This window comes from Ostrea edulis, chromosome 1 (assembly GCF_947568905.1).
Source record: "Ostrea edulis chromosome 1, xbOstEdul1.1, whole genome shotgun sequence".
In the NCBI taxonomy this organism is placed as follows: Eukaryota; Metazoa; Mollusca; class Bivalvia; order Ostreida; family Ostreidae; genus Ostrea; species Ostrea edulis.
The window spans coordinates 30,621,735-30,646,416 of record NC_079164.1 but is presented as its reverse complement, the minus strand read 5'-3'; the positions used below and the strand labels follow the sequence as shown (position 1 = coordinate 30,646,416).

General features: G+C 34.0%; 1 protein-coding gene across 4 annotated transcripts in view; it reads right to left on the bottom strand.

Moving 5' to 3' along the window:
- Positions 1-24,682, bottom strand: part of LOC125663974 (lysophosphatidylcholine acyltransferase 2-like) — a 45,285-nt gene that overhangs the window by 12,360 nt on the left and 8,243 nt on the right. For 2 of the 4 annotated variants that reach the window (XM_048896440.2, XM_056166814.1), the window contains exons 3-10: positions 21,938-22,155; positions 14,214-14,387; positions 11,939-11,997; positions 10,985-11,019; positions 8,378-8,432; positions 4,886-4,968; positions 2,842-2,967; positions 521-671 (exon numbers count right to left, since the gene is read on the bottom strand). In XM_048896440.2, the coding sequence (XP_048752397.1) occupies positions 521-671; positions 2,842-2,967; positions 4,886-4,968; positions 8,378-8,432; positions 10,985-11,019; positions 11,939-11,997; positions 14,214-14,387; positions 21,938-22,155 (901 nt within the window). Of the gene's footprint in view, positions 1-520; positions 672-2,841; positions 2,968-4,885; positions 4,969-8,377; positions 8,433-10,984; positions 11,020-11,938; positions 11,998-14,213; positions 14,388-17,416; positions 17,638-21,937; positions 22,156-24,682 lie in introns of those variants that run through there. The other 2 variants (XM_048896441.2, XM_048896438.2) reach the window with 2 other exon arrangements.

Genomic DNA, 24,682 nt, shown 5'->3' with positions numbered 1-24,682 from the left:
CTATTTGACATGATCATAATGATGAAGGATAGAGCATTTCATTTTTTACAGTAACATAAATTAGCACTCTTTCTTCACCATCAAAGCCGCTAAAATTTAAATCCTGTTAAAATGAGTACACAAATAGTAACAAAAATCATCAGCATTAAACCATAAAAGCCTAAAACACTTTTGATCTGCATCTAATAACATCTTGAACAGTCTTCAAGAAAAATGTACCTGAGTAGCTGCTGTCAGCTGTCAATAGTCATGAGACTAAAGGCAGTTTTTTTCTTGCATTCACAAGAATGACCTGCATGTGTTGATTACAACAGACATGGGCCATGTATAGAGAGGACTGCATGTGCTAAGTATTCTGATTTTCTTAAGGAGTGCAATGGTTGACATGAACCGACAATGTAAATACATGTACCTACCAGATTACAATCTGTGAAATTCAACATAAAATCACTCCAACTAGAAATCCATTCACATCTCAAAAAGTAAAATTGATGCAAAATGCACACACATTTTAACTCACCCGATCATACAGTGAAAAAACCTCTTCCAGTGCATCGGATTTTGGTAAACGGAGATACTTTGCAAATTCTTCATAAGTAATGTTTCCATCACTGTTCTTTGCAATATCAAAATATTTATCCAGCAACTCTTTGGCTGCATCAAATTTCAACCTGAAAAACATCAATTTTCATCAATGTGTATGAAAACCTTCGAATCATTATGTAGTACAGTGATACAAATGCTTAAGGACATGCGGGACGATGTGGTCAAAAATAACTCGTCAATGAATATTTTTTCTTTTTTTCATGAAGCACCATCAGGATGTCCTTTACAATGTGTATAAATTTCATGGCCACTTTCTAGCTATACAAGGGAAATAATAAGCTTTGAATTATCCCCCTTTTCGAAAATTGTGAATTTTACAAGATCATTCAGATTTTCATTTCAAAAAAATAATTTGATGGAATTTTTATATATATCTTTTACAATAATCTCTAAAATATATGTAAAATATAAAATAAATAATAATAACATGCTTAAACATAACCGTATAATAAGAAATTGGGAAAAATTAAGGATTTGGGGTGGAAATTAGAACTTAAAAACAGGGTAGTCCAGATACTAAATGAAGTACTGCTCAAAAACCTGTCAATGAATTTTTTTGCAAACATTGCAATTAAAAGATATTCATATACCTAACTTCCTGTAGAAATATTAAGGGATGAAGTTAATCTTGATTTTGAGGTAGGCGTCCTTGAAGTTATACATTGATATGTTCACTTGGGGTTAGGGTTGGCGGAATATTTTTTTATTAATAACTTTCAAGCTTATATTCTTTTCATCTACAACTACTGTTAAAAGTAATGGGGGAGGGGACAGTCTCAATTTATTTGCACTACAATTTAAAAAAAAATGCTCACTGTCAAAGATGGGGGGGGCGGGGGGGGGGGGGGGGCGGCGGGGGGGCAGGCAGCCTAATTCTTTGTGCCTGTATTGGAATACATTGTAAGAAACTACTTTTGTTTTGAATCTATTGAAATATTTAGAATTTTCATGATCATGGAACAAAAATTGAGTTTATGAAACAAATTAAAATTTTAATCTTTTTTAAATATATATATGTATATATTATACATGACTTTGGACAAAACCTCTAGCTCTACAATTCGTCTTCCTTCAAACCACGGGGTTAGATCTAGTTACTGTCAATATAAGCTACTACTTCGTTTACAAGATCAACAGTACTTCCGCGGCCAGGGTAGCTAGTGTCGCTTGACTCGATCGTCTCCATCCTATTTTTCAAGGAATTTATGTGTCGCACACGTTGCGACTTTGCACTTTTTTCTTTTTCACACGTCTGCTCCTCGCATACTTTTCAACCTGTATCATATTTATTACATTAGTTACCATTTTCGCAGCAGTGTTTCGTAAAGTTAGTAAAAATAATTTGTAATATAAAATAGTTTGAGAGATAAAGCGTATTTAGATTTATATCAAAATGCTTGGGAAAATTGAACATTCCTAGCATGGACGTTAATATTTGACCAAAAGTATTGATCTTCGGCATATGGGGTGGGGGTGGGGTATTTTTCGCAAACAATGATCGATTATAAAAGCACCAGAATAGTTCGTACGTTTTCCAAGGAAGATTCGGTGAAATGTGTATCCAGTTCTATTTTCACACTACTATAGTAAATACCAACAAACGATCATCATCTTACACTTGCACCGATTCATTGTTTACGTACGATTGACTTTCCTTTTGTAAATTCCTAAATTCAAATTGCTTGTACATGTAGGAGCGATTTCGGTGACTTATAGGCTATACTATCAAAATTACTGTGGCGCATACTGTATATATAATATATACAATGTGTATGAAAAGGGAGACTTATAATCAGTATGAAGTAGAAATAAAAATTATCATTTGACAAGAATTCAATCAACAGATTTACACATGACACTTGACAGCGGTAGCAAATTACAACAAAATATGACGACATTTTCCCCGTGGTACAACGTCGTGACGTACTTTTTTATTGTGACGTTATATAGTGTGTCGGTAGAGCATTGTGATTTTTCTCGGGTAGTTCTAACTACGCTGCATCCGGTTCTAAATTTATAATAAATTCGCAATCATCACGTGATCATCGTCCCGCATATCCTTAAGAAGTTCAAAACAATTCTAAAATCCCGTTTCTATATGTGGAGTGCAGAAAACTGCTAATTGTTTCAACATGACCCAAACAATTTTTGCATATTATGTACATTTACTATTGACAAGGAAAGAACTCACTCGACAAAACTCTTAAAGAGCAGATACTACTTTGACAAACATACCCAAGTTTCTTGTTCAATTTCATGAACTCCACGAGTCCTACAGTTTTGGGGAGCTTGAGCTTGGCTGCTTTCTGCATCAGTCGACAATCATCATATGAATGATCTGTTACAGGGACACCCAGTGCCCTAAAAAAAGGACAGAACGACATCTATTTTCACCACTTGAACTTTGCTAATTCAAACATGAGATATTGATAAATGCTTAACATTTTGGTATAAGTATACATCAATCTTAAAAAGAAATAGATTATTGAGTTTTGCTGAGCACTCTGTTGCAAATACAGAATGTCTGACTCTTTGATCATGTAAATGTTTTATCATGTTTCTTTTCAGTAATAAAAATCGCTAAAACGCATCTAAGATGCGTATGACCGAGTTGCAGTTTGGAAAATTATGCACGCTTGCATTCACAAAGTAAAAACATGCACATATTTAATATAGTTAATAAATAAGAAGCTTTGAATGGCTGCAATAGGTATTTAGTGTGATTATGACCTTGACCTTTGAATTTCAAAAGCAACATGAATCTTGAATGTCATCAGGATTTGAAGTCTGATAAATATGCACCAGCAAGTACATGTATAAAAGTTAGAGGCAAGCTCAAATCTATAGTATGTAGTGAAAGAGACCTTGACCTTTGACCTCAAAATAAATAATCCTGAACCTTCCTCTTTTGGATGTGATCAAAATATGCAAGTCTGACAAAGACGCACCAAGTAGTATGAAAGTTAGAGACCGGACAAGCTCAAATCTGTGGCATTTAGTGACAAAGAGACCTTGACCTTTGTCCTTTTGACCTCAAAATAAATAGGAACCTTCCTCTTTTGGATGTGATCATGATATGTAAGTTTCACAAAGATGCCCCTAGTAGTATGAAAGTTAGAGACCGGTCAAGCTCAAATCTATGGCATTTAGTGACAGTGACCTTGACCTTTTGACCTCAAAATAATTGGGAACCTTCCTCTTTTAGATGTGATCATGTTATGTAAGTCTCACAAAGATGTACCAAAAAGTATGAAAGTTAGAGACCGGACAAGCTAATTGTGGACGCCGCCTGCCCGCCCGCCCAACTGGACACCCATCCTTCGCCAATTTAAAAGCTGAGATTTGCTACGCAACTCGACTAAAAACACCCTACATAAGCTTGTAACAGGTGTATTAATAAAACACCCTACATAAGCTTGTAACAGGTGTATTAATAAAAACACCCTAAATAAGCTTGTAACAGGTGTATTAATAAAAACACCCTATATAACCTTGTAACAGGTGTATTAATAAAAACACCCTAAATAAGCTTGTAACAGGTGTATTAATAAAAACACCCTATATAACCTTGTAACAGGTGTATTAATAAAAACACCCTACATAAGCTTGTAACAGGTGTATTAATAAAACACCCTACATAAGCTTGTAACAGGTGTATTAATAAAAACACCCTAAATAACCTTGTAACAGGTGTATTAATAAAAACACCCTATATAACCTTGTAACAGGTGTATTATGTCCTTAATAAAAACACCCTACATAAGCTTGTAACAGGTGTATTAATAAAAACACCCTATATAACCTTGTAACAGGTGTATTATGTCCTTAATAAAAACACCCTACATAATATTTTTAACTTTGTAATTTTATATTCCAAACAAGGAATCAGTTTCAGAAAAAATCATTTTTGACTTTTTTCAACATGGTAATTATGGATTTTAAAGACATAGAATTCTGTTTTAAGGGCCAGAAATGTCTGTTATTGCACCTTCTTTGAAGGGGGGGGGGGGGGGGCATAAAAATGGTGGTTTATTTGCAAATAAGATATTTTAGAGTCCAGGTGAGCTAAAAATGCCTTTAAAATGATGTACCCTACAAGAATACTTGGATAATATTTCCAACTATTGTTGGGTAATATTTCCAAGGACAGTGGGCCCTTAGAACAGCTATTTACTGAACAATATCTCTGTATGAAAAATTAACAATGTCAGTGCTCCTCGACCTTGACAAAACATTTCTGTTTTCTGTTTCAATAAGTTCATTCACACCGACTACTCACTCTGCCATTTTTGCCCTAACATTGGCTGCAAATAATGAAGCATCCTTCTTCTCTTCTTCTGATGGAGTATAGACTGGTAAAAACTACAGAGAAATGGAACATTTCATAGGTTATATATAGAACTACATATGACATGAGCCTAACTGACATAGAACTACATATGACATGAGCCTAACTGACATTGTACTACATATGACATGAGCCTAACTGACATTGAACTACATATGACATGAGCCTAACTGACATTGAACTACATATGACATGAGCCTAACTGACATTGAACTACATATGACATGAGCCTAACTGACATTGAACTACATATGACATGAGCCTAACTGACATAGAACTACATCTGACATGAGCCTAACTTAGTCCATTAAAATAAGGAGTTTCTGCATCTTCATGAAGAGTTTGTGCACCAGTTTCTTAGTATATACAATTTCTAACTGTTAGTCAATCATTCAATTTTACTTGTAACACCCAATTTGATTGGCTGAGGACACCGAAAAAATTAAACTTATAGTCTATAAACTAAGTTGGTATGGGTCACATACCACTTGACAACCAAAGATGATACAACTTTTTTTTCTTTATTTTCCCCCTTACATTGCAGCACAATTTTTTCTCTCAATGTTAAACAAGACATACTTGCACATAAAACACTGTAGTAAAAATTCAATAAATTTCTGTGTATCTAACTGTATCCAGTGTAATTTCTGTGTATCTAAATGTATCCAATGTAATTTCTGTGTATCTAAATGTATCCAGTGTAATTTCTGTGTATCTAAATGTATCCAGTGTTACAATGAGGTAATAGTGCACTTGGTATGCACTTTCACCTATATATTAAGCAAATATAATTATTTATAAATATTCTGCTATACAATCTTTGTTTATGCATGTAAAAACTCAAATTACACAATAATTATATGAAATGCTAATAGCTCCTTTACTTAATTAGCATAAACATCACCAAAACCCTTTGAAATGGTTAAAACTATATAATTCTGGTTCCAATTATCACCAGAATGATGAATAGGATAAAAACAAGCCATATATAAAACACCAAATTATACAAGTAAACCTATAGTTCTTAGTTCTTCATTTAGTAGTACCCATGAATGCACTTATAAAAAATATTTGTATTGTTCATTGATCATCAACTCATATTATTGCCAGTATTGCTGTGATGTTATTAATCTTGGTTAACAAAACATTAAAATCATTGGTCTTGTATTTTCAACAAGAGGACCATGGGCCACAGCACTCACTTGAGTCACTTTGGCCCATATTTAAAGACTTTCCCTATATACACTAGTGTTGAAAAATCGGGAAAATTTCATAATCGATAATTAGTCATAATCAAAAGAACTGTTTCGATCAATGATAGATATAATCCGTATTTACATGTAGTTAATAATGTTTATTATTTTTGGAGTTATTTCTATTTCGTTTTATGGATATGTGCAGTATACACACTAGATGGTGTCACTGAAATCCCAATTTTCAATGTGGAGTCCAGTCCGACTCTCCCCCGCACATGTCTCGATATAAAAGCGGGAGTAACAGTCAGATGAATCTCGGATTAGATATAAATTAGTGTACAGGCAACAAGCGATTATGAAAAATAGAATCGATAATCGGAATCGAAGAGCCAAAATCGAGCGACAATCGTTTCATCAATTTTGATCCCTATTATGGCCCCAACCTACTTCTAGGGGCCATGATTTTTAAAAATTTGAATCGGCACAATGTCAGGAAGCTTTCTTGTAAATGTAAACTTCTCTGGCCTAATGGTTCTTGAGAAGATTTTTAAAGATTTTCTCTATATATTTGTATGTAACACTTTGAATCCCTATTGTGGCCCCACCCTTCCCTCAGAGGGCATGATTTTTAAAAACTTGAATCTGCACTTTGTCAGGAAGCTTTCATGTAAATGTAAACTTTTCTGGCAAAATGGTTCTTAAGGAGAAGATTTTTTAAAAGATGTTCCCTATATAATTGTATGTGAAACTTTGATCCCCTATTATCACCCTATCCTACCCCAGGGGGTCCATGATTTTAACAAACTTGAATTTGCACTATATCAGGAAGCTTTCATGTAAATTTGTACTTTTCTGGCCCAGTGATTCTTGAGAAGATTTTAAAAGATTTTTCGTATACAAATGTATGTAAAACTTTGATTCCCTATTGTTGCCCCATCCTACCCCTGGGGGGTCATGATTTTGACAAACTTGAATCTGCACTTTGTCAGGCAGCTTTCATGTAAATTTCAGCTCTTTCAGCCCAGTGGTTATTGAGAAGAAGATTTTTTTTAAATGACCCCATCCTATTTTTGCATTTTTGTGATTATCTCCCCTTTGAAGAGAGCATAGCCCTTTATTTGTACAAACTTAAAAGCCCTTCACCCAATGATGCTTTTCGCCAACTTGGGTTGAAATTGGCCCAGTGGTTCTGGAGAAGAAGTCGAAAAGTAAAAAGTTTACAGACAGACAGATGGACAACAGGCAATGAGAAAAGCTCACTTGAGCTTTCAGCGCAGGTGAGCTAAAAATGACACCCCAGTCTATTATCGTGAATGAAGAGTTCCCTTTAAATTGACGAGTCGCCCGTTTTGTCGACAAGATCATTATTGCTTTCCTCCGTGTTTCATTTTATTTTAAAATATTTTTTTTTACTTGGGTAAAGTTTGCTTGATCCACCTCTCAAAGCATATTACCAGATGACATCACATTTGAACCTGCCGTTTGCTATCAGTCACCTGCTTATACATGTATTGCACTGTGTTGGATTTCATTGATGACAAGGTTAGATGGGAAGGCAAGTTTTGATAGAATTTAAAATTTCATAATATAAAAAAATTCCTCAACTTATTGCATTTTTATGTATTTGAAGACATCTTTTGTGTGATGTCAAAAGTTAACATTTTCCCATAATTTTTGTCGCACAATTTCAAAGTCCATCTTAAAAGTGCCTAGCAAAGTAAACATTACATGCATAGCCTACACATATTTTCTAATATAAAGTTTCATTGCAAACTCTGCTTCAATAACTGTTTACAAATCAAAAAAAATATTACATGCTCCAGTTATATGAAAAACTAAGATGGATGCCTTCTTAGTTTGACACTTTCCCTAATTTTTACCTATTTATGTGATACAACCTAACTTGCAGTTTATACTTTGAAAGTGGTTTAACGTAAGTACACATCTTAGAAAGCAGATATATTGTCTCATTCATGATGTCAAGTTACAAATGGAACACAAATTCAAATTGGTGATAAATATCATCCTGGTTTACAATTTTATAACAAACATATTTCTCAAATGTTTAATTTAGATTTTTATGCTTTTGAGTACCATATAGAGTCCAATCTCAGTCCATTCATGTCTATCTGGTCATGATCCCATTTTTAGTAAAATGAAAGTAAGAGCTAACAAAAGCAACACAGAAATAAATCTACAACACATAATAATAATATAACATACTAACCTCAATTTCACATTTTGTGTGAAACTGACATAACGTGTACCACAACAGAGCGAAGCTGAAATAAAAATGTGAACACGTGTTACAACGAAATCTAAATAATCATTTATTTATTACGCACCATATTCGTGATAACATACCATTCAGCTATGTTTTGGTAAGTGAGAATGCCTTGCCATTCCAGTTCATCAGAGGCCCAAAAGCATAACCTCCCCTCATAATATGTGTATAACATAATATAGATTATTTGATGCTATATACAAATAATCCCAATTAAAACGCAAGATCATAAATACCGAGTTAGCGGAACTCTCTTGTAAAGAAGTCCGGAAAAGCGTGTCGATCTTGGGCATTTTTTTTTTATTCAAAACATGGCATTGGAAGAAGTGCTTTCCACAATTAAAAGCATTTTTAAATGAAAGGTGTGTAAAAATGTCTGGATACAGGAAAAATTAACTTCTGAATTTAGCTCGTGTAGCTATATATTTTGACGCAAGCTCTTCTCAGCTTTGGGAATTTCCTGGCTGACAGCAGTGGGAAAAAATCCACCACATTTCCATTAAAATCTATCAGTTGTGGATATTTCTGCGTATTATGTTTCTTTCTTGAATCATTACTACAGTCTACTGCAATGCAATGATAGTACACCATTGTTAAAATCAGGTGAATCGATCACGACAAAAGTTGCAGAACTGGTATTATTTACCAACATGCCCAAATTCTCGCATACTCTGGGTCTCGCGAAACTTTGAAAGGGGAAAGTAAAATTTAAAACCAAGACGGAAAAAGTAGTCGCGATCTTGCGTATTGACTAGATATTTGTATATCAGTTTTGAATCCAAGTTTGGGAAACTATGTGTGGTTTATTGGGTGAAGAATAAACCCTCAGGTGTTAATATGTTTATTGGGGAAAGAATACCCCTCATTTAAATTGGGGTCCACGTGTGTCTGCCAGACCGGGGCCCCCTCCACCTCCTTTAACAGGAGGGGAGGCTCTCCTTGGAGTACTAAGTGTCAGCAATACTATCAACCAGGGAGCAATTCTTTGGGAAACAGATATGTCAACCAATGCAACCCCTGTCCACATGTTGTTTCTATACATGGGACTCCATGGGCATTTGTGCCCAACACAAGGCCCCCTTTTGCCCGTTATGCACCTAGTGTGTTGGTAGCTCGGTTGTTCCCCCCAGACCTGGGTATTTAGTAAGCAATGCGGCCAATTATCTCCCTTTCCTGTTGTGTGCACAGCATGTGTTCGGCTGTTAATGACATTCAATGATATCAATAAATGGGTAAATCAAGCTGGTGTCATGGGTTTTGTTTCCACGGTAATGGTTTGAACCCAATATAGTCTGAGGGAAGTTTGTGTATATTCCCCTTTGTTTTTGCTATTAGTTGGCTAAGCCACTTCAGCCAGGGGTTTAGATATACCTAGGTGGACATATATACTGTTCAATTAAAAGCATAATATCATAATCAATTATCAATAATGAAAATAATTCATTTCTGACCAGTTAATGTTGGAGAAATCAAATAAAGGCACATGCATGTGAATGCAACATTCTGTTTTTCCTAGGCTGTTGGATCTCAGCCATTTAGAAAGCACAGAATTATTTGATGAAATAATAATAATTCATATACTTCAAGTGTAAAACTCAACAAAATGCAGACTGGTATCATTTATTTAACAATCTGATAAAGTCATGGATGGGATTTGCACAACAATATCATTGGTTTATAATTAATTCCAACTTACCCAATGAAAGAACTACCAAAGAAATTCAACCAAATACCCTTGTGCTAGATCAATAAGTGTAAATTCAATGTTCACAGTCCATGTGACATCATTGTGTGCATGTATATAAATCATTTAGCATCTATGGTTAACCCGTTTCCAGTTAAAAATCATAGACTGCAAATTTAAAATCACTGGTTCTGTATTTTGTAAGATTCTCCTTTGCAGTGAAATGCATATACCTGGCTTAACTTACATGTGATATGTTTTCTTATTACACACCTTAATTTTCTTCTTATATAAAACTAACGGTCTATATCTGCAATAGTTTGCCCTATTTCTATCGGCTACACAAGTCACATGATTTTCAGTCTGCTGCTTTGTTTACATAATGGCAAGGTTCACTGATTTGACTGATGATGAAATACAGAATTTATTTTATGAAATGCAGAGCAGAAACACAAAAAATATAATTATTGTTTATCAATTAGGATATTGGGTATACTTTCTTCTCAACTAGTGGATATATTGATAAATGTACACAAATCTCATTGTCTTGTTAAAAGTTCTCAGTCAACAAACCACGTGCATCTAGTAAAAACAATCTTTTAAAAAATGAAGGTGTATAACAAAACAGTTACAGACTGTGTCCTCGGACAACAGCTGTTTTGTTTGATCCTTGAAAGGATCTGTTGCTTTCAGCCTGCAGCTTCAGGCAACAGATCCATTCTCCAGTCAAATAAAACAGCTGTTGTCCGAGGACCCAGTGAATAACTGCATAATGTCCCTTCATTACTTGTTTGTACTTCCACACCTCATGTGAGGTTCAAAGTGATGTAAAAGTTTCAAAGATAATTCAGAAGTATGAAACTTACGCTCCAGGGCCTTCCCATGTCCACGTTATAGTGTCCTGTAAAAGAAATAGTTTTCTTGGTTACTTTTGAAATTTTCCGCCTACAATGCCATAAATACCATTTTGAATGTAACGTTAAAGCTTTCACTTTTTTTAAAGGTATAGGAATTCAACTGCTGAAGTCATTCAGAGTGACCAAATCAGCAAAAATCTCTACAGGTTCTGCTGTTCTGAACATCATCCAAAAATCTCTACTGGTTCAGCTGTTCTGAACATCATCCAAAAATCTCTACAGGTTCTGCTGTTCTGAACATCATCCAAAAATCTCTACAGGTTCTGCTGTTCTGAACATCATCCAAAAATCTCTACAGGTTCTGCTGTTCTGAACATCATCCAAAAATCTCTACTGGTTCAGCTGTTCTGAACATCATCCAAAAATCTCTACAGGTTCTGAACATCATCCAAAAATCTCTACTGGTTCAGCTGTTCTGAATATCATCCAAAAATCTCTACTGGTTCAGCTGTTCTGAATATCATCCAAAAATCTCTACAGGTTCTGCTGTTCTGAACACCATCCAATTATCAACATAACTAGATCACAAGAGGGCCCATGGGACTTAATGGTTACCAAAACATCACAACCACTTTTTCCAACATTTAAATCTTACTATGGTGAAAAAAGATGTAAGCATTATTGGAAATAAGATGCAGCACATTTACAATGCGGACATTCCCTACATCGCCATTTTTATGCCCATCCTTGAAGCCTGAACTCTACACACATGGGAAGTGTTTTAACAATTCGGAAAATGATCAATTGATCATTAAGGTTGAGTTGAAAAATTTATCACAACAGCTGAACAACAGCAGAGCCAAGGTGACTCAGGTGGGCGATGTGGCCCATGGGCCTCTTGCTTTAATTTGCAACAGTTTTTGATAAGTACTACAGAAAAATATTTCAAAACAGGAAACTTACGAAGTGATTTGGGTATCGTATACAAACAGGCTGTACTGCAGTGCCTGGGTAAAAAGCACCTACAATAGATGGAGAAATCTACATTAATAATCTTATAAAGCAAATCATCAATATATATATATATATATATATATATATATATATATATATATATATATATATCGATCAATATATATACTTGGCTATAGCAACCACAATGATGATTTCCTGAAGATGAAAATAAACAAGAGATGTTTGTAAAACACATATGCCCCCATGGTGCAAAATTGAAAAGGGTTATACACATACATCATTTAATTGATAGTAGTATCATCAATTCAAAATATTGAGCAGACAATATCTTCCTATGTCAAGAGTGGATTGACCATGTGACCTAAAAAATCAATAGGGGTCATCTACTCCTTATGCTGACCAGTGTACCAAGTTTGGTGTCAATCAAGCAAATAATTCTTAAAATATAGAAGAAAATATACTACTATGTCCAATTCAACTATTGACCTTTGACCTCAAAATCAATATGGGTCATCTTCTCCTGAAGATGTACCAGTGTACTAAGTTTGATGTCTGTCAAGCAAAAGGGTTATCAAGATATTGAGTGGACAGTATATTACTATGTCCAGTTTGACCCTTGACCATGTGACCTCAAAATCAATAGGAGTCATCTTCTCCTGAAGATGTACCAGTGTACCAAGTTTGATGTCTGTCAAGCAAATGGTTCTCAAGATATTGAGCAGACAGTATATTCCTATGTCTAGTTTGACCCTTGACCTTTGACCATGTGACCTCAAAATCTATAGGAGTCATCTTCTACTGAAGATGTACCAGTGTACCAAGTTTGATGTCTGTCAAGCAAAGGGTTCTCAAGATATTGAATGGACAGTATATTCCTATGTCCAGTTTGACCCTTGACCTTTGACCATGTGACCTCAAAATCTATAGGCGTCATCTTCTTCTAAAGATGTACTAATATACCAAGTTTGATGTCTGTCAAGCAAAGAGTTCTCTAGACATTGAATGGTCAGTATATTCCTATGCCCACTTTGACCCTTGACCATATGACCTCAAAATCAATAGGGGTTATCTACTCCTTAGGATGTACCAGTGTGCCAAGTTTGATGTCTGTCAAGCAAAGGGTTCTCAAGATATTGAGCAGACATTATATTCCTATGTCCAGAGTAGATTGACCCTTGACCTTTTGACCTGAAAAACAATAGGGGTCCTCTTCTACTCATAACCAACCCACATATGAAATATCATAATCATCCAGTGAATGGTTCTCAAGATATTGAGCGGACAACATGTGGTCTACGTACCGACCGACTGGTGCAAACCAATATGCCCCTCTTCTTTGAAGGGGGGCATAAATATTCAGAAATTTGGAAACAGGCAATTCTAACTGGACTAACCATTGTATTATCAAATGAAGTCATTTCTCATATATTTCAACGTATCATGGATGTTTTATCATATCATGCATCAAATCACAGTACAATTTGGTTGGAATCTAAAATCTCTGTTTGCAAACATAACACCTTTTCTATCATTCCAGAAAAAACCACAAAAAATTTATCCAAAATAAGTGAGAGCTTGTACCACTCTTTTGATGGTAAAATCATACTTCATATTCGAATGCTTTGTTCTTTGCTTTGCTGAAGGAATGCTTTATAGGTAATACAGGTGTGAAATTTTTTCTCTGTATCTATACTCGAAATTATGTACAGTTGAATATTTGCTTGATATGAAAATAAACAAGTCAAAATCCTTCACGAGATTAATTTTTAAGCACTATACCGTTTTCACAACACATATCATACCTGCACTTATTTTAACAGTATACATATTTCAGTGCCTTTGACTGTGAGGCATGAGTGCTAATCTATGGTTGTGCAAGAATATGATTGATTGATTTGCTGTTTTCCGCTACACTCAGCAATTTTTCAGTTATATGGTGGTACCCAGTTTTTATTGGTGGAAGAGAGAACCCAGATACAATGTACCTGGGAAGAGACCACCGACCTTCCGAAAGTAAACTGGGAAACTTTCTCACTTACTGTCGTGAGCGGGATTCGAACTTGTGTCGACCAGAGGCGAGAGGTCGTGTGATTTTGAGTGCGATGCTCTAACCTATCGGCCACGGAGGCCATTGCAAGAATATGAAGATTTTTGTTTTTCCACTATCATACATAGATGTGCTAAATCATGACAACACCAAATAGTGCCTCAGCTGTGATTGTGACAAATCTAAAATACTCCACAATATGTCAGTTTATCTTACCAGGTTTGAAATTAATAAGGCAGCTTCTGTTGGTGCATGTTCCCTCAGGGAAAATGATGATCTGAGGCCATTTTCCCTCCGAGTGGGCTCTTCTGTGGATTTCTTTGACTGTGTTTGTTCTGGAGTTAGGATCCTCTCTTTTAACTAGAACTGGCTGTGTATACTCTATGAGAGCTGGTCATCATATAAAACATATCAAGGACATGAATTATCACAAAGGTACCCACAAAGTATAGATCAAATGTATACCAATGATTGGCAATGAAAACATTTGGTACTTTGACTTCAGAGTAACAATGTTATAAATCAAATGAAAATTTGTAATATTTGCAATGGTTATATGTCACATCCCTTTTGGGCAATAAAGAAAAATGAAATTCCAAGTTAGTCACAAATTCTACTCTAGAAAATACTTTGTGGGAATTACACATTTATATGGTAATTTCTGAATACCATGCAAGACTTTTCGCTGTCTTTACCAATCCGATTTTAAGATCATCTTCAACTGTCTAAAGCCAACATTTTTTACTATCTGTTTCATGAGTATTAGGGTTGAAATTTTAACTTGGGGCGACATTTTAATATATATTACTGTAAGTAAATTGAAAAGAAAATCCGTTATAAGAATGGATTTTGGGAGTGATTTTATGGATGACAACAGTTAAGAGAAACTAGGGAGACTTTACAGAGATTTGTAGACTTGGAATGTTCTTTGATTTTGTTTGTTTCTTTTGTAAAGAGCAGATGGATGACTATTAAATTCAATATAACTGCAGTAATCCTGCAAATTCATCTCAAATAATGCAGCGCTAAGTGTAACTTAAACACACAAATCAACATTTCAAATTTTCATGTGAATTGTCTTTGATTTTGGGTATATAGAGGTGGGTTCTTATCACTTTAATAAATTTACATCACATTCTTTTTATTTTAGATTGATGATAATCTTTAACTTGTTTTATGAAGGACTTAAGACGAAAGTTCTGAAACACATTACAGACCCTGAAGTATACTGCTACACAAGTTTAATGGCGAACAAATGCTAAACGGTTTGGGAACAAATGGTTTTGAAGGGGAACGAACATGGCTTGGTTTGAATGGAACAGTTCTTGGCATGAACAAAACAGTTGTTATCGCATACACAATGTTTAAAGATGGAGAATGAACGATTTTGGTAATTTAGTATCAATAGCATTAAAGAAGAAGATATCACTTAAATGTTTTAGATATACACTATACATACCAAGTTTGGCCCCACCCATGAGTCAGATCCTCTACCCCAAGGATCATGAAATTTTTACTTTTGGTAGAGGCCTTTCTGCTCTACACCACTAAGAGTATGAATTTAGTTTTTTCTTACACATTTGAGGTTGTAGAGAAAAATTTTAAAAATTAATTTTTGACAGTCTTTGCTGCTTCGCCCATAAGACCCTAGGGGTGCAGGAATAATGAAATTTATAATTTATGTCCCCCTGGTCCCAAATATTCTTCATACCAAATTGAAAAGAATTGGAATGGTACTTATCAAAAAGACGTTAAAAATGTTTGTTTTAAAATGCACAACTGTGGACGCAGACCCACAATAGGTCATCTGGCCTGGGGTTCTTGAAAAAATCTCAAACTTAAGTTTGAGTTCTCTTTTATTTGAGCAGTAAAAATTTGAACAAAATCTCAGACTTAAGACCAAGTTTCGACTTAAGTCTCTTTAAAAAAAAACCAGGCCTGAATTTACTCAGGTGACCCAAAAAAATTATGTGTAGAGCTTTCAGAGACAGAAAGTCATAAAATGTTGGCCTTTAGTACATTGAAAAAAACAAAATGACACTCCAATGACTAAACTAGAATAAGAATTTTTTTTTATCCAAAGTAATCAAAATCTGCTCGATTTTCACTTCATTACTAATGATAACCCCTAATTATATTAGTTTCCCTTTCAATATAGGCTTTCATTCCCCAACATGCAGTTCCCAAAATCAATACATCCACTGTGCACAGCTACAATGTTATACATAACATGCTGTTATCTTTACAAACAACAATCATGCAGGGACTTTTATCTAAAGGAGGGATAATCTGTGAGTCAAACCCAAATCCTGTCTACATGAGCATGCTCTAGTGGCCTATAGCATCCCTATTTGGAAGGGAAATGACAACATTGTCCTCGAGTACCATTCTATATGACTGTCCTAAATGGTGACCTCATTAAGGAATTTACATGGTTAATCTCCGAGTTACAAGCTAGCAGATAATAACTTGGCATTTGTCTGCAAATTTCTGCAGATTCAGTCAATTTTTATCGATCTTGTGAAACTTAAAATGATAGGGAAATTTTTCACAGGGTGTATATCAATGTGATTGATAGTAAAACAGATATCCGAGATCTATAAATACAGAGAGAATTGTACTGGACATATTTACAGGTTTCCTCTCTTTTCCCTGACTTTACCCTTACCATCCTCTAGTATGGAATATTAAATACAGATCCTACTGCAGCCAGCTAGAGGGTCACAGCCAGATACTTTTGGTCAATCACTACTTTGGGGAAGAATTTTCATAAACCAAATTAATATCTTTTAATTAATGTGTTTGTCACTTATCTCTAATTAACTATGATAGAATGGAGCTACAATAACATGGTACTACAACTGAATTCACATCTTGTGTCTCATGAAATAACAAATGAATTCAGATATTCAATTATCTCGGAATGAATTCTTAATGACATCACAGTTATTCCCCTAAAAAAGCAATAATGGTATATATGAAAACATTTCCCCCAATTCCTATCATATTACTATCTGTCATGTTGCATAACTTCACTGGCAGGCTACACTTTATATTTCCTTATTTTCATTGTACAGGAAATTGTTAACTTCCTGTGAGTTACCACTAGCCCTTTACAATTTTGATCTTCTTATAAAAGTCTGCATAATAAACAGCCACTACCTGATACGCATTTGATGCGGTTACCAAATTCTCAATTTTGCATTAAGTTTGTATCATTATTGGAAAGTATACAGCACATACTTCACAGTTATGTCAGTAACTCAACTCAGAAAAAATATTTTAAGCATCAGGTAAGTTGGGTGACATAACGAATCTTAAGACTTTAAGGATTTCATGAACATCACAAAATCAGTTTTTGTTATACATGCAATAAACAGATTAGATTTTTTACATCACTACAGAATGTCAATACGTACATCCAATTACAAAAATGGAGGAATTTTCCTTCCTAGACAAGACAGTTGGTATGGTGGAACAAAAAAACAAAACAAGCCCATCAAAAAAACTGGAATGAGGCCCCACTATCAGGAGAGGTGCTTCCTCTGCAGTTGCTGGTTGACCTTTAACCTTAACGCTATGGAAACTTGTACAAAAGACTACAGCCCTCCCGAGCATTATCAATGGCGTCATCATGGACCTAATCAAAAAGGACAAGAAAAGGTACAATATCTAGTCATCATGCATTAGCAAACATATTCTGAGAATAATTATCATCTTTTCTGAGTATTTTTCTCTGTCTCCAAGTACCATTGACAGTATTTGTGTCCAGAAATCTCATTCTTCAAGTTCAAGATACTGGTATACTGTAGCAAAATATGTCTATTCATTCTAGACTAGTGAAAAAGATCAATTCAGGGAAGTATAAGAAATAACCTATTGGACCATATTTTGGCTTTAGTCTTTACAAAAAGCTCATTCCTATTCATTCTAGTGTTTGACTTTGGGCCACACATTGCACTGCCTTTAGCATGTGGATATAGGAGGAAACTTTTAGTATTTAATTGTGGGAAGAACCAGGAACTGGTCATATTACATACACGGTAATTGAACAAAAATTGTTAGATATATACAAGCAAAATATTTTTTCGTCTTTTTCAACTTCATCAAAATGATTTTATATCAATGCCTTATAGATAATTTTTGTTTACAGTTTATTTTTTTAAAAAAACCAATTGATCCGAATGGAAAGAAATGTATAACAAAATTTCAAATGTCTTCTTACTCTTTGAACATTAAGAAGGGCATGTAGGCGTAAAAATATTTCAAGAGGTAAATATTGGACTTTGTACATTATGTAATGTACATGAGATAGAAGACAAATTCCATTTTATTTTAAAATATCCTTTATATAACGATTTAAGAACTAAATTATCAAAAAGTTTTACTACAAAAAAAGTAATTTTCTTCAAATTACATGTAGTAAAGCTTCTTAGTGTAAATAATACAAAAGAACTTCATAATTTAGTAAAGTTCCTACAACAGGCTACAAAGTTAAGATCTTCATGTAATTCATGAAAATCAAATGCTGTACTTGCAACAACATATCATTTACATGTATTCTTGTATGTATGTTGAAATGCATTGATTTTATATCCTCAAAATTGTATCTGTATGTCTACTCACCCTCTACAGTCTTTTTTTTGGGTATATATTTGTAAATATGTTGTATTTCAACCGATGAGCTGTATAGCTTAAGGAAATAAAGAATCTGAATCTCATAGTTATCTTACTACAATGTACATGTAGCATGATACATGTATTGTTTGCATTATTTCCCGTTTATAAATTATAATATTTCATAATTTTGTAATGGTTATACCCGGTCTTAATCACTCTGCGGCAAATTGCTTACTTACAAATATTTTCTCTTGCAACGGCAAAACATGTCAATGATGCACGATTGTAAAATCATACAAGAGTCCCATGGGCCACATCACTCACCTGAGTTACCTTGACTCATATTTAAAGATTTTTCCAATATATTCGCATGTAAAATTTTGATCCCTATTGTGGCCCCAACCTACTCCCGGGGGCCATGATTTTCCCTATATATTTGTATGCAAAACTTTCATCCCCTGTTGCTGCCTCATCTTACCCCCGGGGGCCATGATTTTAATAAACTTGAATCTGCACTATGTCAGGAAGCCTTCATGTAAATTACAGCTTTTCTGGCCCAGTGGTTCTTGAGAAGATTTTTAAATGACCCCACCCAGTAGTTTTTGAGAAGATTTTTAAAGATTTTCCCTATATATTTTTATGTAAAACTTTGATCCCCCTTTGTGGCCCCATCCTGCCTCCGGGGGCCATGATTTTTACAAACTTAAATCTGCAATATGTTAGAAAGCTTTCATGTAAATTTCCACTTTCCTGGCCCAGTGGTTCTTGAAAAGAAGATTTTTAAAGATTTTCCCTATATATTTGTATGCAAAACTTTGATCCCCCTTGTGACCCCATCCTATCCCCAGGGGTCATGATTTTAATAAACTTGAATCTGCACTATGTCAGGAAGCCTTCATGTAAATTTCAGCTTTTCTGGCCCAGTGGTTCTTGAGAAGATTTTTAAATGACCCCACCCTATTTTTGCATTTTTAAGATTATCTCCCCTTTGAAAGAGACATGGCCCTTTATTTGAACAAACTTGAAAGCCCTTCACCCAAAGAAGCTTTTGGTCAAGTTTGGTTGAAAGTGACCCTGTGGTACTGGAGAAGAAGTCGAAAATGTAAAAAGTTTACAGACAGACAGACGGACAAACAACAGGCGATCAGAAAAGCTCACTTGAGCTTTCAGCTCACGTGAGCTAAAAATGGAAATCTGAGGGAGTGTCGCTACTGTTGTGTAATCCTGTAGTTTAAAATCCTTATCTAAACTTAGCAGGCTTTTATACGTGACACATGTTCTTTGAGTTGGGTAAACAGATTGAATGATTATTGTCCCCAGAACAAGGTCTGATCTCTCGAGATATAGTTCCTCTTGATTGCTTTTGTGTACAGGGAATTTGCTTTCACATATAAATGCCTTTTGTATAAGGAATGAACAAACATCTTCACTAAATTATTGAAGGAAAAAAAATATATATATATATTTATACAAAATATAAACAAGTGTTGAAAAAACAAAATCATAAGAAATGTAAAAGTATTGCGCGAGGTGGATTCGAACCATGACAAGAAAAGGAACCTCTGCACACAGCCACAGTGGTGTAGCTAACTGAGCTATTTCAAGCAAAAGTAATAGGCAGGGGTGCTCCTAAAAAAACCCTAAATTTTAAATAGTTCACAAGATTGTAACCACTATCAAAATAATTAAAAAATTCTTAGGGACAGGCCTGCCTTGAAGGTCTTCAAAGCCAAAATTCATGTTAAAATCTTTTGTTTTAATGGGGAAAATGCTGTTTAGGCCAACTTTGAAGGTTCATTTCAACATTGTAGATAATGAATTATAGGTTCAAAATGAAAATATGAAAAATTCAAATATATGTACGACTAGTGACATACCGATTATCACTGACTTTCGATTGTTGGTCGCTATAATTGAAACAATATGAATAAACTATTGTCATTTTGAAAATCACTTTCGCCACATTGGTATTTTAAAAAATAATACGAATATTACTTAAACACAAAAATGGATGACAAAACTGAGTCATTCAATAAGAACAAAAGTTGAGAGATCTATCTCTATCCTGGGAAAACAAAATCAAAAGTATGGGATTATTACCTGTTCTAATTTTCAATGACTTTAATTTAATTACGATAATTTAGGGTAAAAATAAAGTAAAATTAATATATTTAAGCCATAAATTGAAAATGAATGAAATTCGATTATTTTTTAATTAATGAATCAAAAGATGCATCTGATTAATGATTGTAAATTTTCCCCCCAATTGCCCATCACTATGTACGACATAAAATAACTAAAGAAACTTGATGTAACAAAGTTACTTTTTCCAGAAAATTTTTTTTTGTTCCTCTGAATTTGATCCTTTGTTTTGTATTATAAGGTTTCCTCCATGACAATAAATGGAAATTTCAAATTTACATGTAATTTGAATGACTACATCAAAACTGAAATTCAAAGATGAAAACCTTTCTCAGATGCTCTGGTGACAAAAGAACAAATATTAGTGCATTTTTGCATAACAATACATGTACATTGAAAAGTTAAAAGACTGCATGATTTTTCTCTGATGCCATAAGAATGAAAGGATAAGTTTTGTTAATGTTACAGAAGTTAGTAATAAACATCACAAAGAAAGGGTCTATGCAATATAGAATTTTTTTTTTTAATTTATTAACCTAGCTACAACCATTCTCAAAAATGAATTGTCTGCTCTGTAGTACCAGCATGCAATCAAACTTTGCCACAAAAAGGTTAAAAATTTACATATTAAGGACTCTAAAGGAAATACATTTCTAAATCAAGTGTTTGAACTTGGCAATGTTTGACATAAGTATAATACAAAACATCATCTAAGCAAATGAACCTCATGCCCCGAGTACAACATGGATGTTCCATTCAGGTTTTCCCCCCTTAAAAATCTGCATGATTTGTTTCCTTCAAATGATATTAAAAATCCATTTCAAAGTACTACTAATCAATGCTAATTAAACTAAAAGATTCTAAATCAGGAATTGTACCTAGTAGATTCTGCTATCATTTTCAAGGGAAACAACTCTTACAGATGTAGGATAAGCATACAATGTCTTTGGGTTGTTCTTTTTCAATAGTGCATTGGAATAACTCTACATTACAAAAGCTTACAACATGATCATGCATATTTGTCACAGCTGAAGAATGACAATTTAAAAAAAAGAAAGATTTATTTTCAATGTTTTCTACACAATCACAATATATTTTTAAAAAGTCCAGACTTGGATGGAAAAAATCTGTACCTGAAAAATACACAAACTTTGAAAATTTTTGAGAAAACGACATACTTCCAATGACCGGAGCAAGAGAGGTTTCCTTTTTGGCAACAACTGTGGATAAATTAAGATACACGATGGCGAGAGCATCAAAATATGAGGAATGAGGTGCTAGGGCTATAATGGGGGCTTCCTTGGCCGTGTGTTGTTCCCCTTTAACTGTCAACCAATGAAATCCACCGACAAAAAATACACACCGGCTCACAAATACCACAAGTGGGCGTAAAGAGCTACAAAACAGCAGAGGCATCTACATGTCAATACATTTAGATAAAGGATGGTATTGCTATTTTACAGACTCCATATTAAACATGTGATTCTAGCAATCTTCACATTTGCCAATATCACTGTGCTAGACATACCATAGAGAATTTCATCTTTCACAAATATTTTTCACCAACTTTTCAAAAATGAAAGTTTTGTTAATTTACATAGAATTTATTAAGATTGATGAATTAAATTTTCCTACAATATATAAATCAAACAGTAACAGCTATAGTGAAATACAAAATTTGTCTGTCTAGGTTTTTTTCCACATTTCAATTACTGTTTTGCAAATAGAATACACACAAAGTTAATAAATGTAAAAATAAAAAGTATATCTCTTTAAGTGATATTTTCTTAAACCAAGCACACATAAATACAAGATACGCACGCATTCATAGGAAATGTGTGCTTGATATACAAGCCATGCATGTAAAGGACGAGAAATGTGTGCTTGATATACAAGCCATGCATGTAAAGGACGCGAAATGCACTAATATACCTTACTCGCAAAATGTGGGCGGAGATTTCCAATTGGTGAGTTGTTTTTCCAATTTGTGAGTTGAAACTTGCAAATTTTTATTGACTAGCAAGAAGTTATCTTAATCTTTTTTGTTTTGATTTGGTTCAAATTGAATACATGATAAGTATTTACTACTGTCTAATTAAAATCAAACCTCCCACACTAGAGCGCCCTTACTGGTACCAATACTCCACAAACAAGGGACACACCCAAACTACGTATATTTGATAAACTGTATACATTCAAAGTGTCTAAAAATCCTTGATCCAGCCTTGTAAAATTTATATTATGTGTACATATGCTGCAGAATTATTGCTTATTGCATAAAATTTTAATCCATTTCCTCACTTCCTAAATCACTTTAACTAATCTAGAGAAACATTTGTGTTAATCTGAAATGTGACAAGATAGAAACATAATGAAATGTACAAAACAGAGCATTTGTAACCATGGACTTGAGGTAGGTAAATATCCAAATCACTTTCAATATTAAAAACCCACAGACTTCTGTTAAACTTTGCATGTATTTTGTTTAGGCTATATATATTGACAAAATTTAGAAGAAAAAAAATTTGCACAGTGGCTTTTCACTGTTATCATGTATCAATGATGAAAATAACGCTTCATTTATATGAATCAAAGCTATTCCTGTGTTTCATAGATAAATTTTCATCTATTTCAACAATACTGTTAATTTCAAAGGGATGAAAATACATATGTAGTCAAAATTTAACTGAATACCTTTGATATCTTGAAACTTGTAAAACCTTGAAATTTTTTCAAAACTTTTAATTTTAATATATGTACAATTATATAACTACATGTATCACACTGTCAATTGTTAGACATGAAAATTACATAGGAGAGCAGTTAATATGGACCCCTAGATGCTAAAAACCTTGGCAATATAAACATGACTGGAAAATTCCTGTCTCTGCCAATTTTAATAATAGATCATTTACAATATTAAATCACCATTTCAGGAAATATCACAGAGTGCTTTTAGAGAGACAGTTTAAAACATTTTTAACTTCAAAAATTCTAACAATGGAGTGGGACTTACTAAAAGGTGCATGGTATTACTCCCCATCGCCTCTAGCTTTTGAAAAGTATTTTGAGAAACGATTTAAAATATGTGGAATTTAATCAAATCAAAGTCTAATAGACTGTATGACATTAACTTAATTATTAGATATATCCCTGGGTTGTTTTTTTAATGTCACTTCGCTGCAGAGGAGTAGCTGTCTCGTAAGATGTTTCCCAGAAAGCTATAGTTCTGCAGATAAATGTCACTGCAACTCACTTGAGTATTGAGACAAGACATTACAACAGATGAAAATCTACAATTATATGATTTTATCGGATTAAATGAATTAACATGATTAAAGTTAGGGATTATCATAATGGTCTGATTATATGTTCCAGTTAGAACAGACCTAAAGTTATAAGGTATGTAAATCAGCTGTACCTGCTCAGCTTATTGGTAACCCTTGCTGTAGGTTTCAGGGAACTAGAAATACCTAAAACATCACCCCCTGAATTTTGTCAAATAATGGTTGAAATGATTGGAAACATTCCAGTTCCCTGAAACCTACAGCAAGGGTTACCAATAACCTGAGCAGATACAGCTGATTTACATACCTTGTAACTTCTGTTCTAACTGGAACATATAATCAACATTGTTTTGTTTCCTTCTTATTATTTATTTTACTTTTTTGGCATAAAAAAATCATTGTTAATACATATTTTCACAAAGAAATGTAGGTGATTCAATAATTGAGCTAAGGCTTGTTCCAAGTATTCTGATTAGCCATTTCATTTTTTCCATTTCAAACATTGCTTTTATAGCTTTAAAAAAAATTTAGTCCCAATGGTCACAGACATATCAATATGGTTTACAGAAATTCCATCAGGTTCATTTTGAAAAAATTAACAAAATGTTATTAAAATTTCTTACATTGACTTGGTAT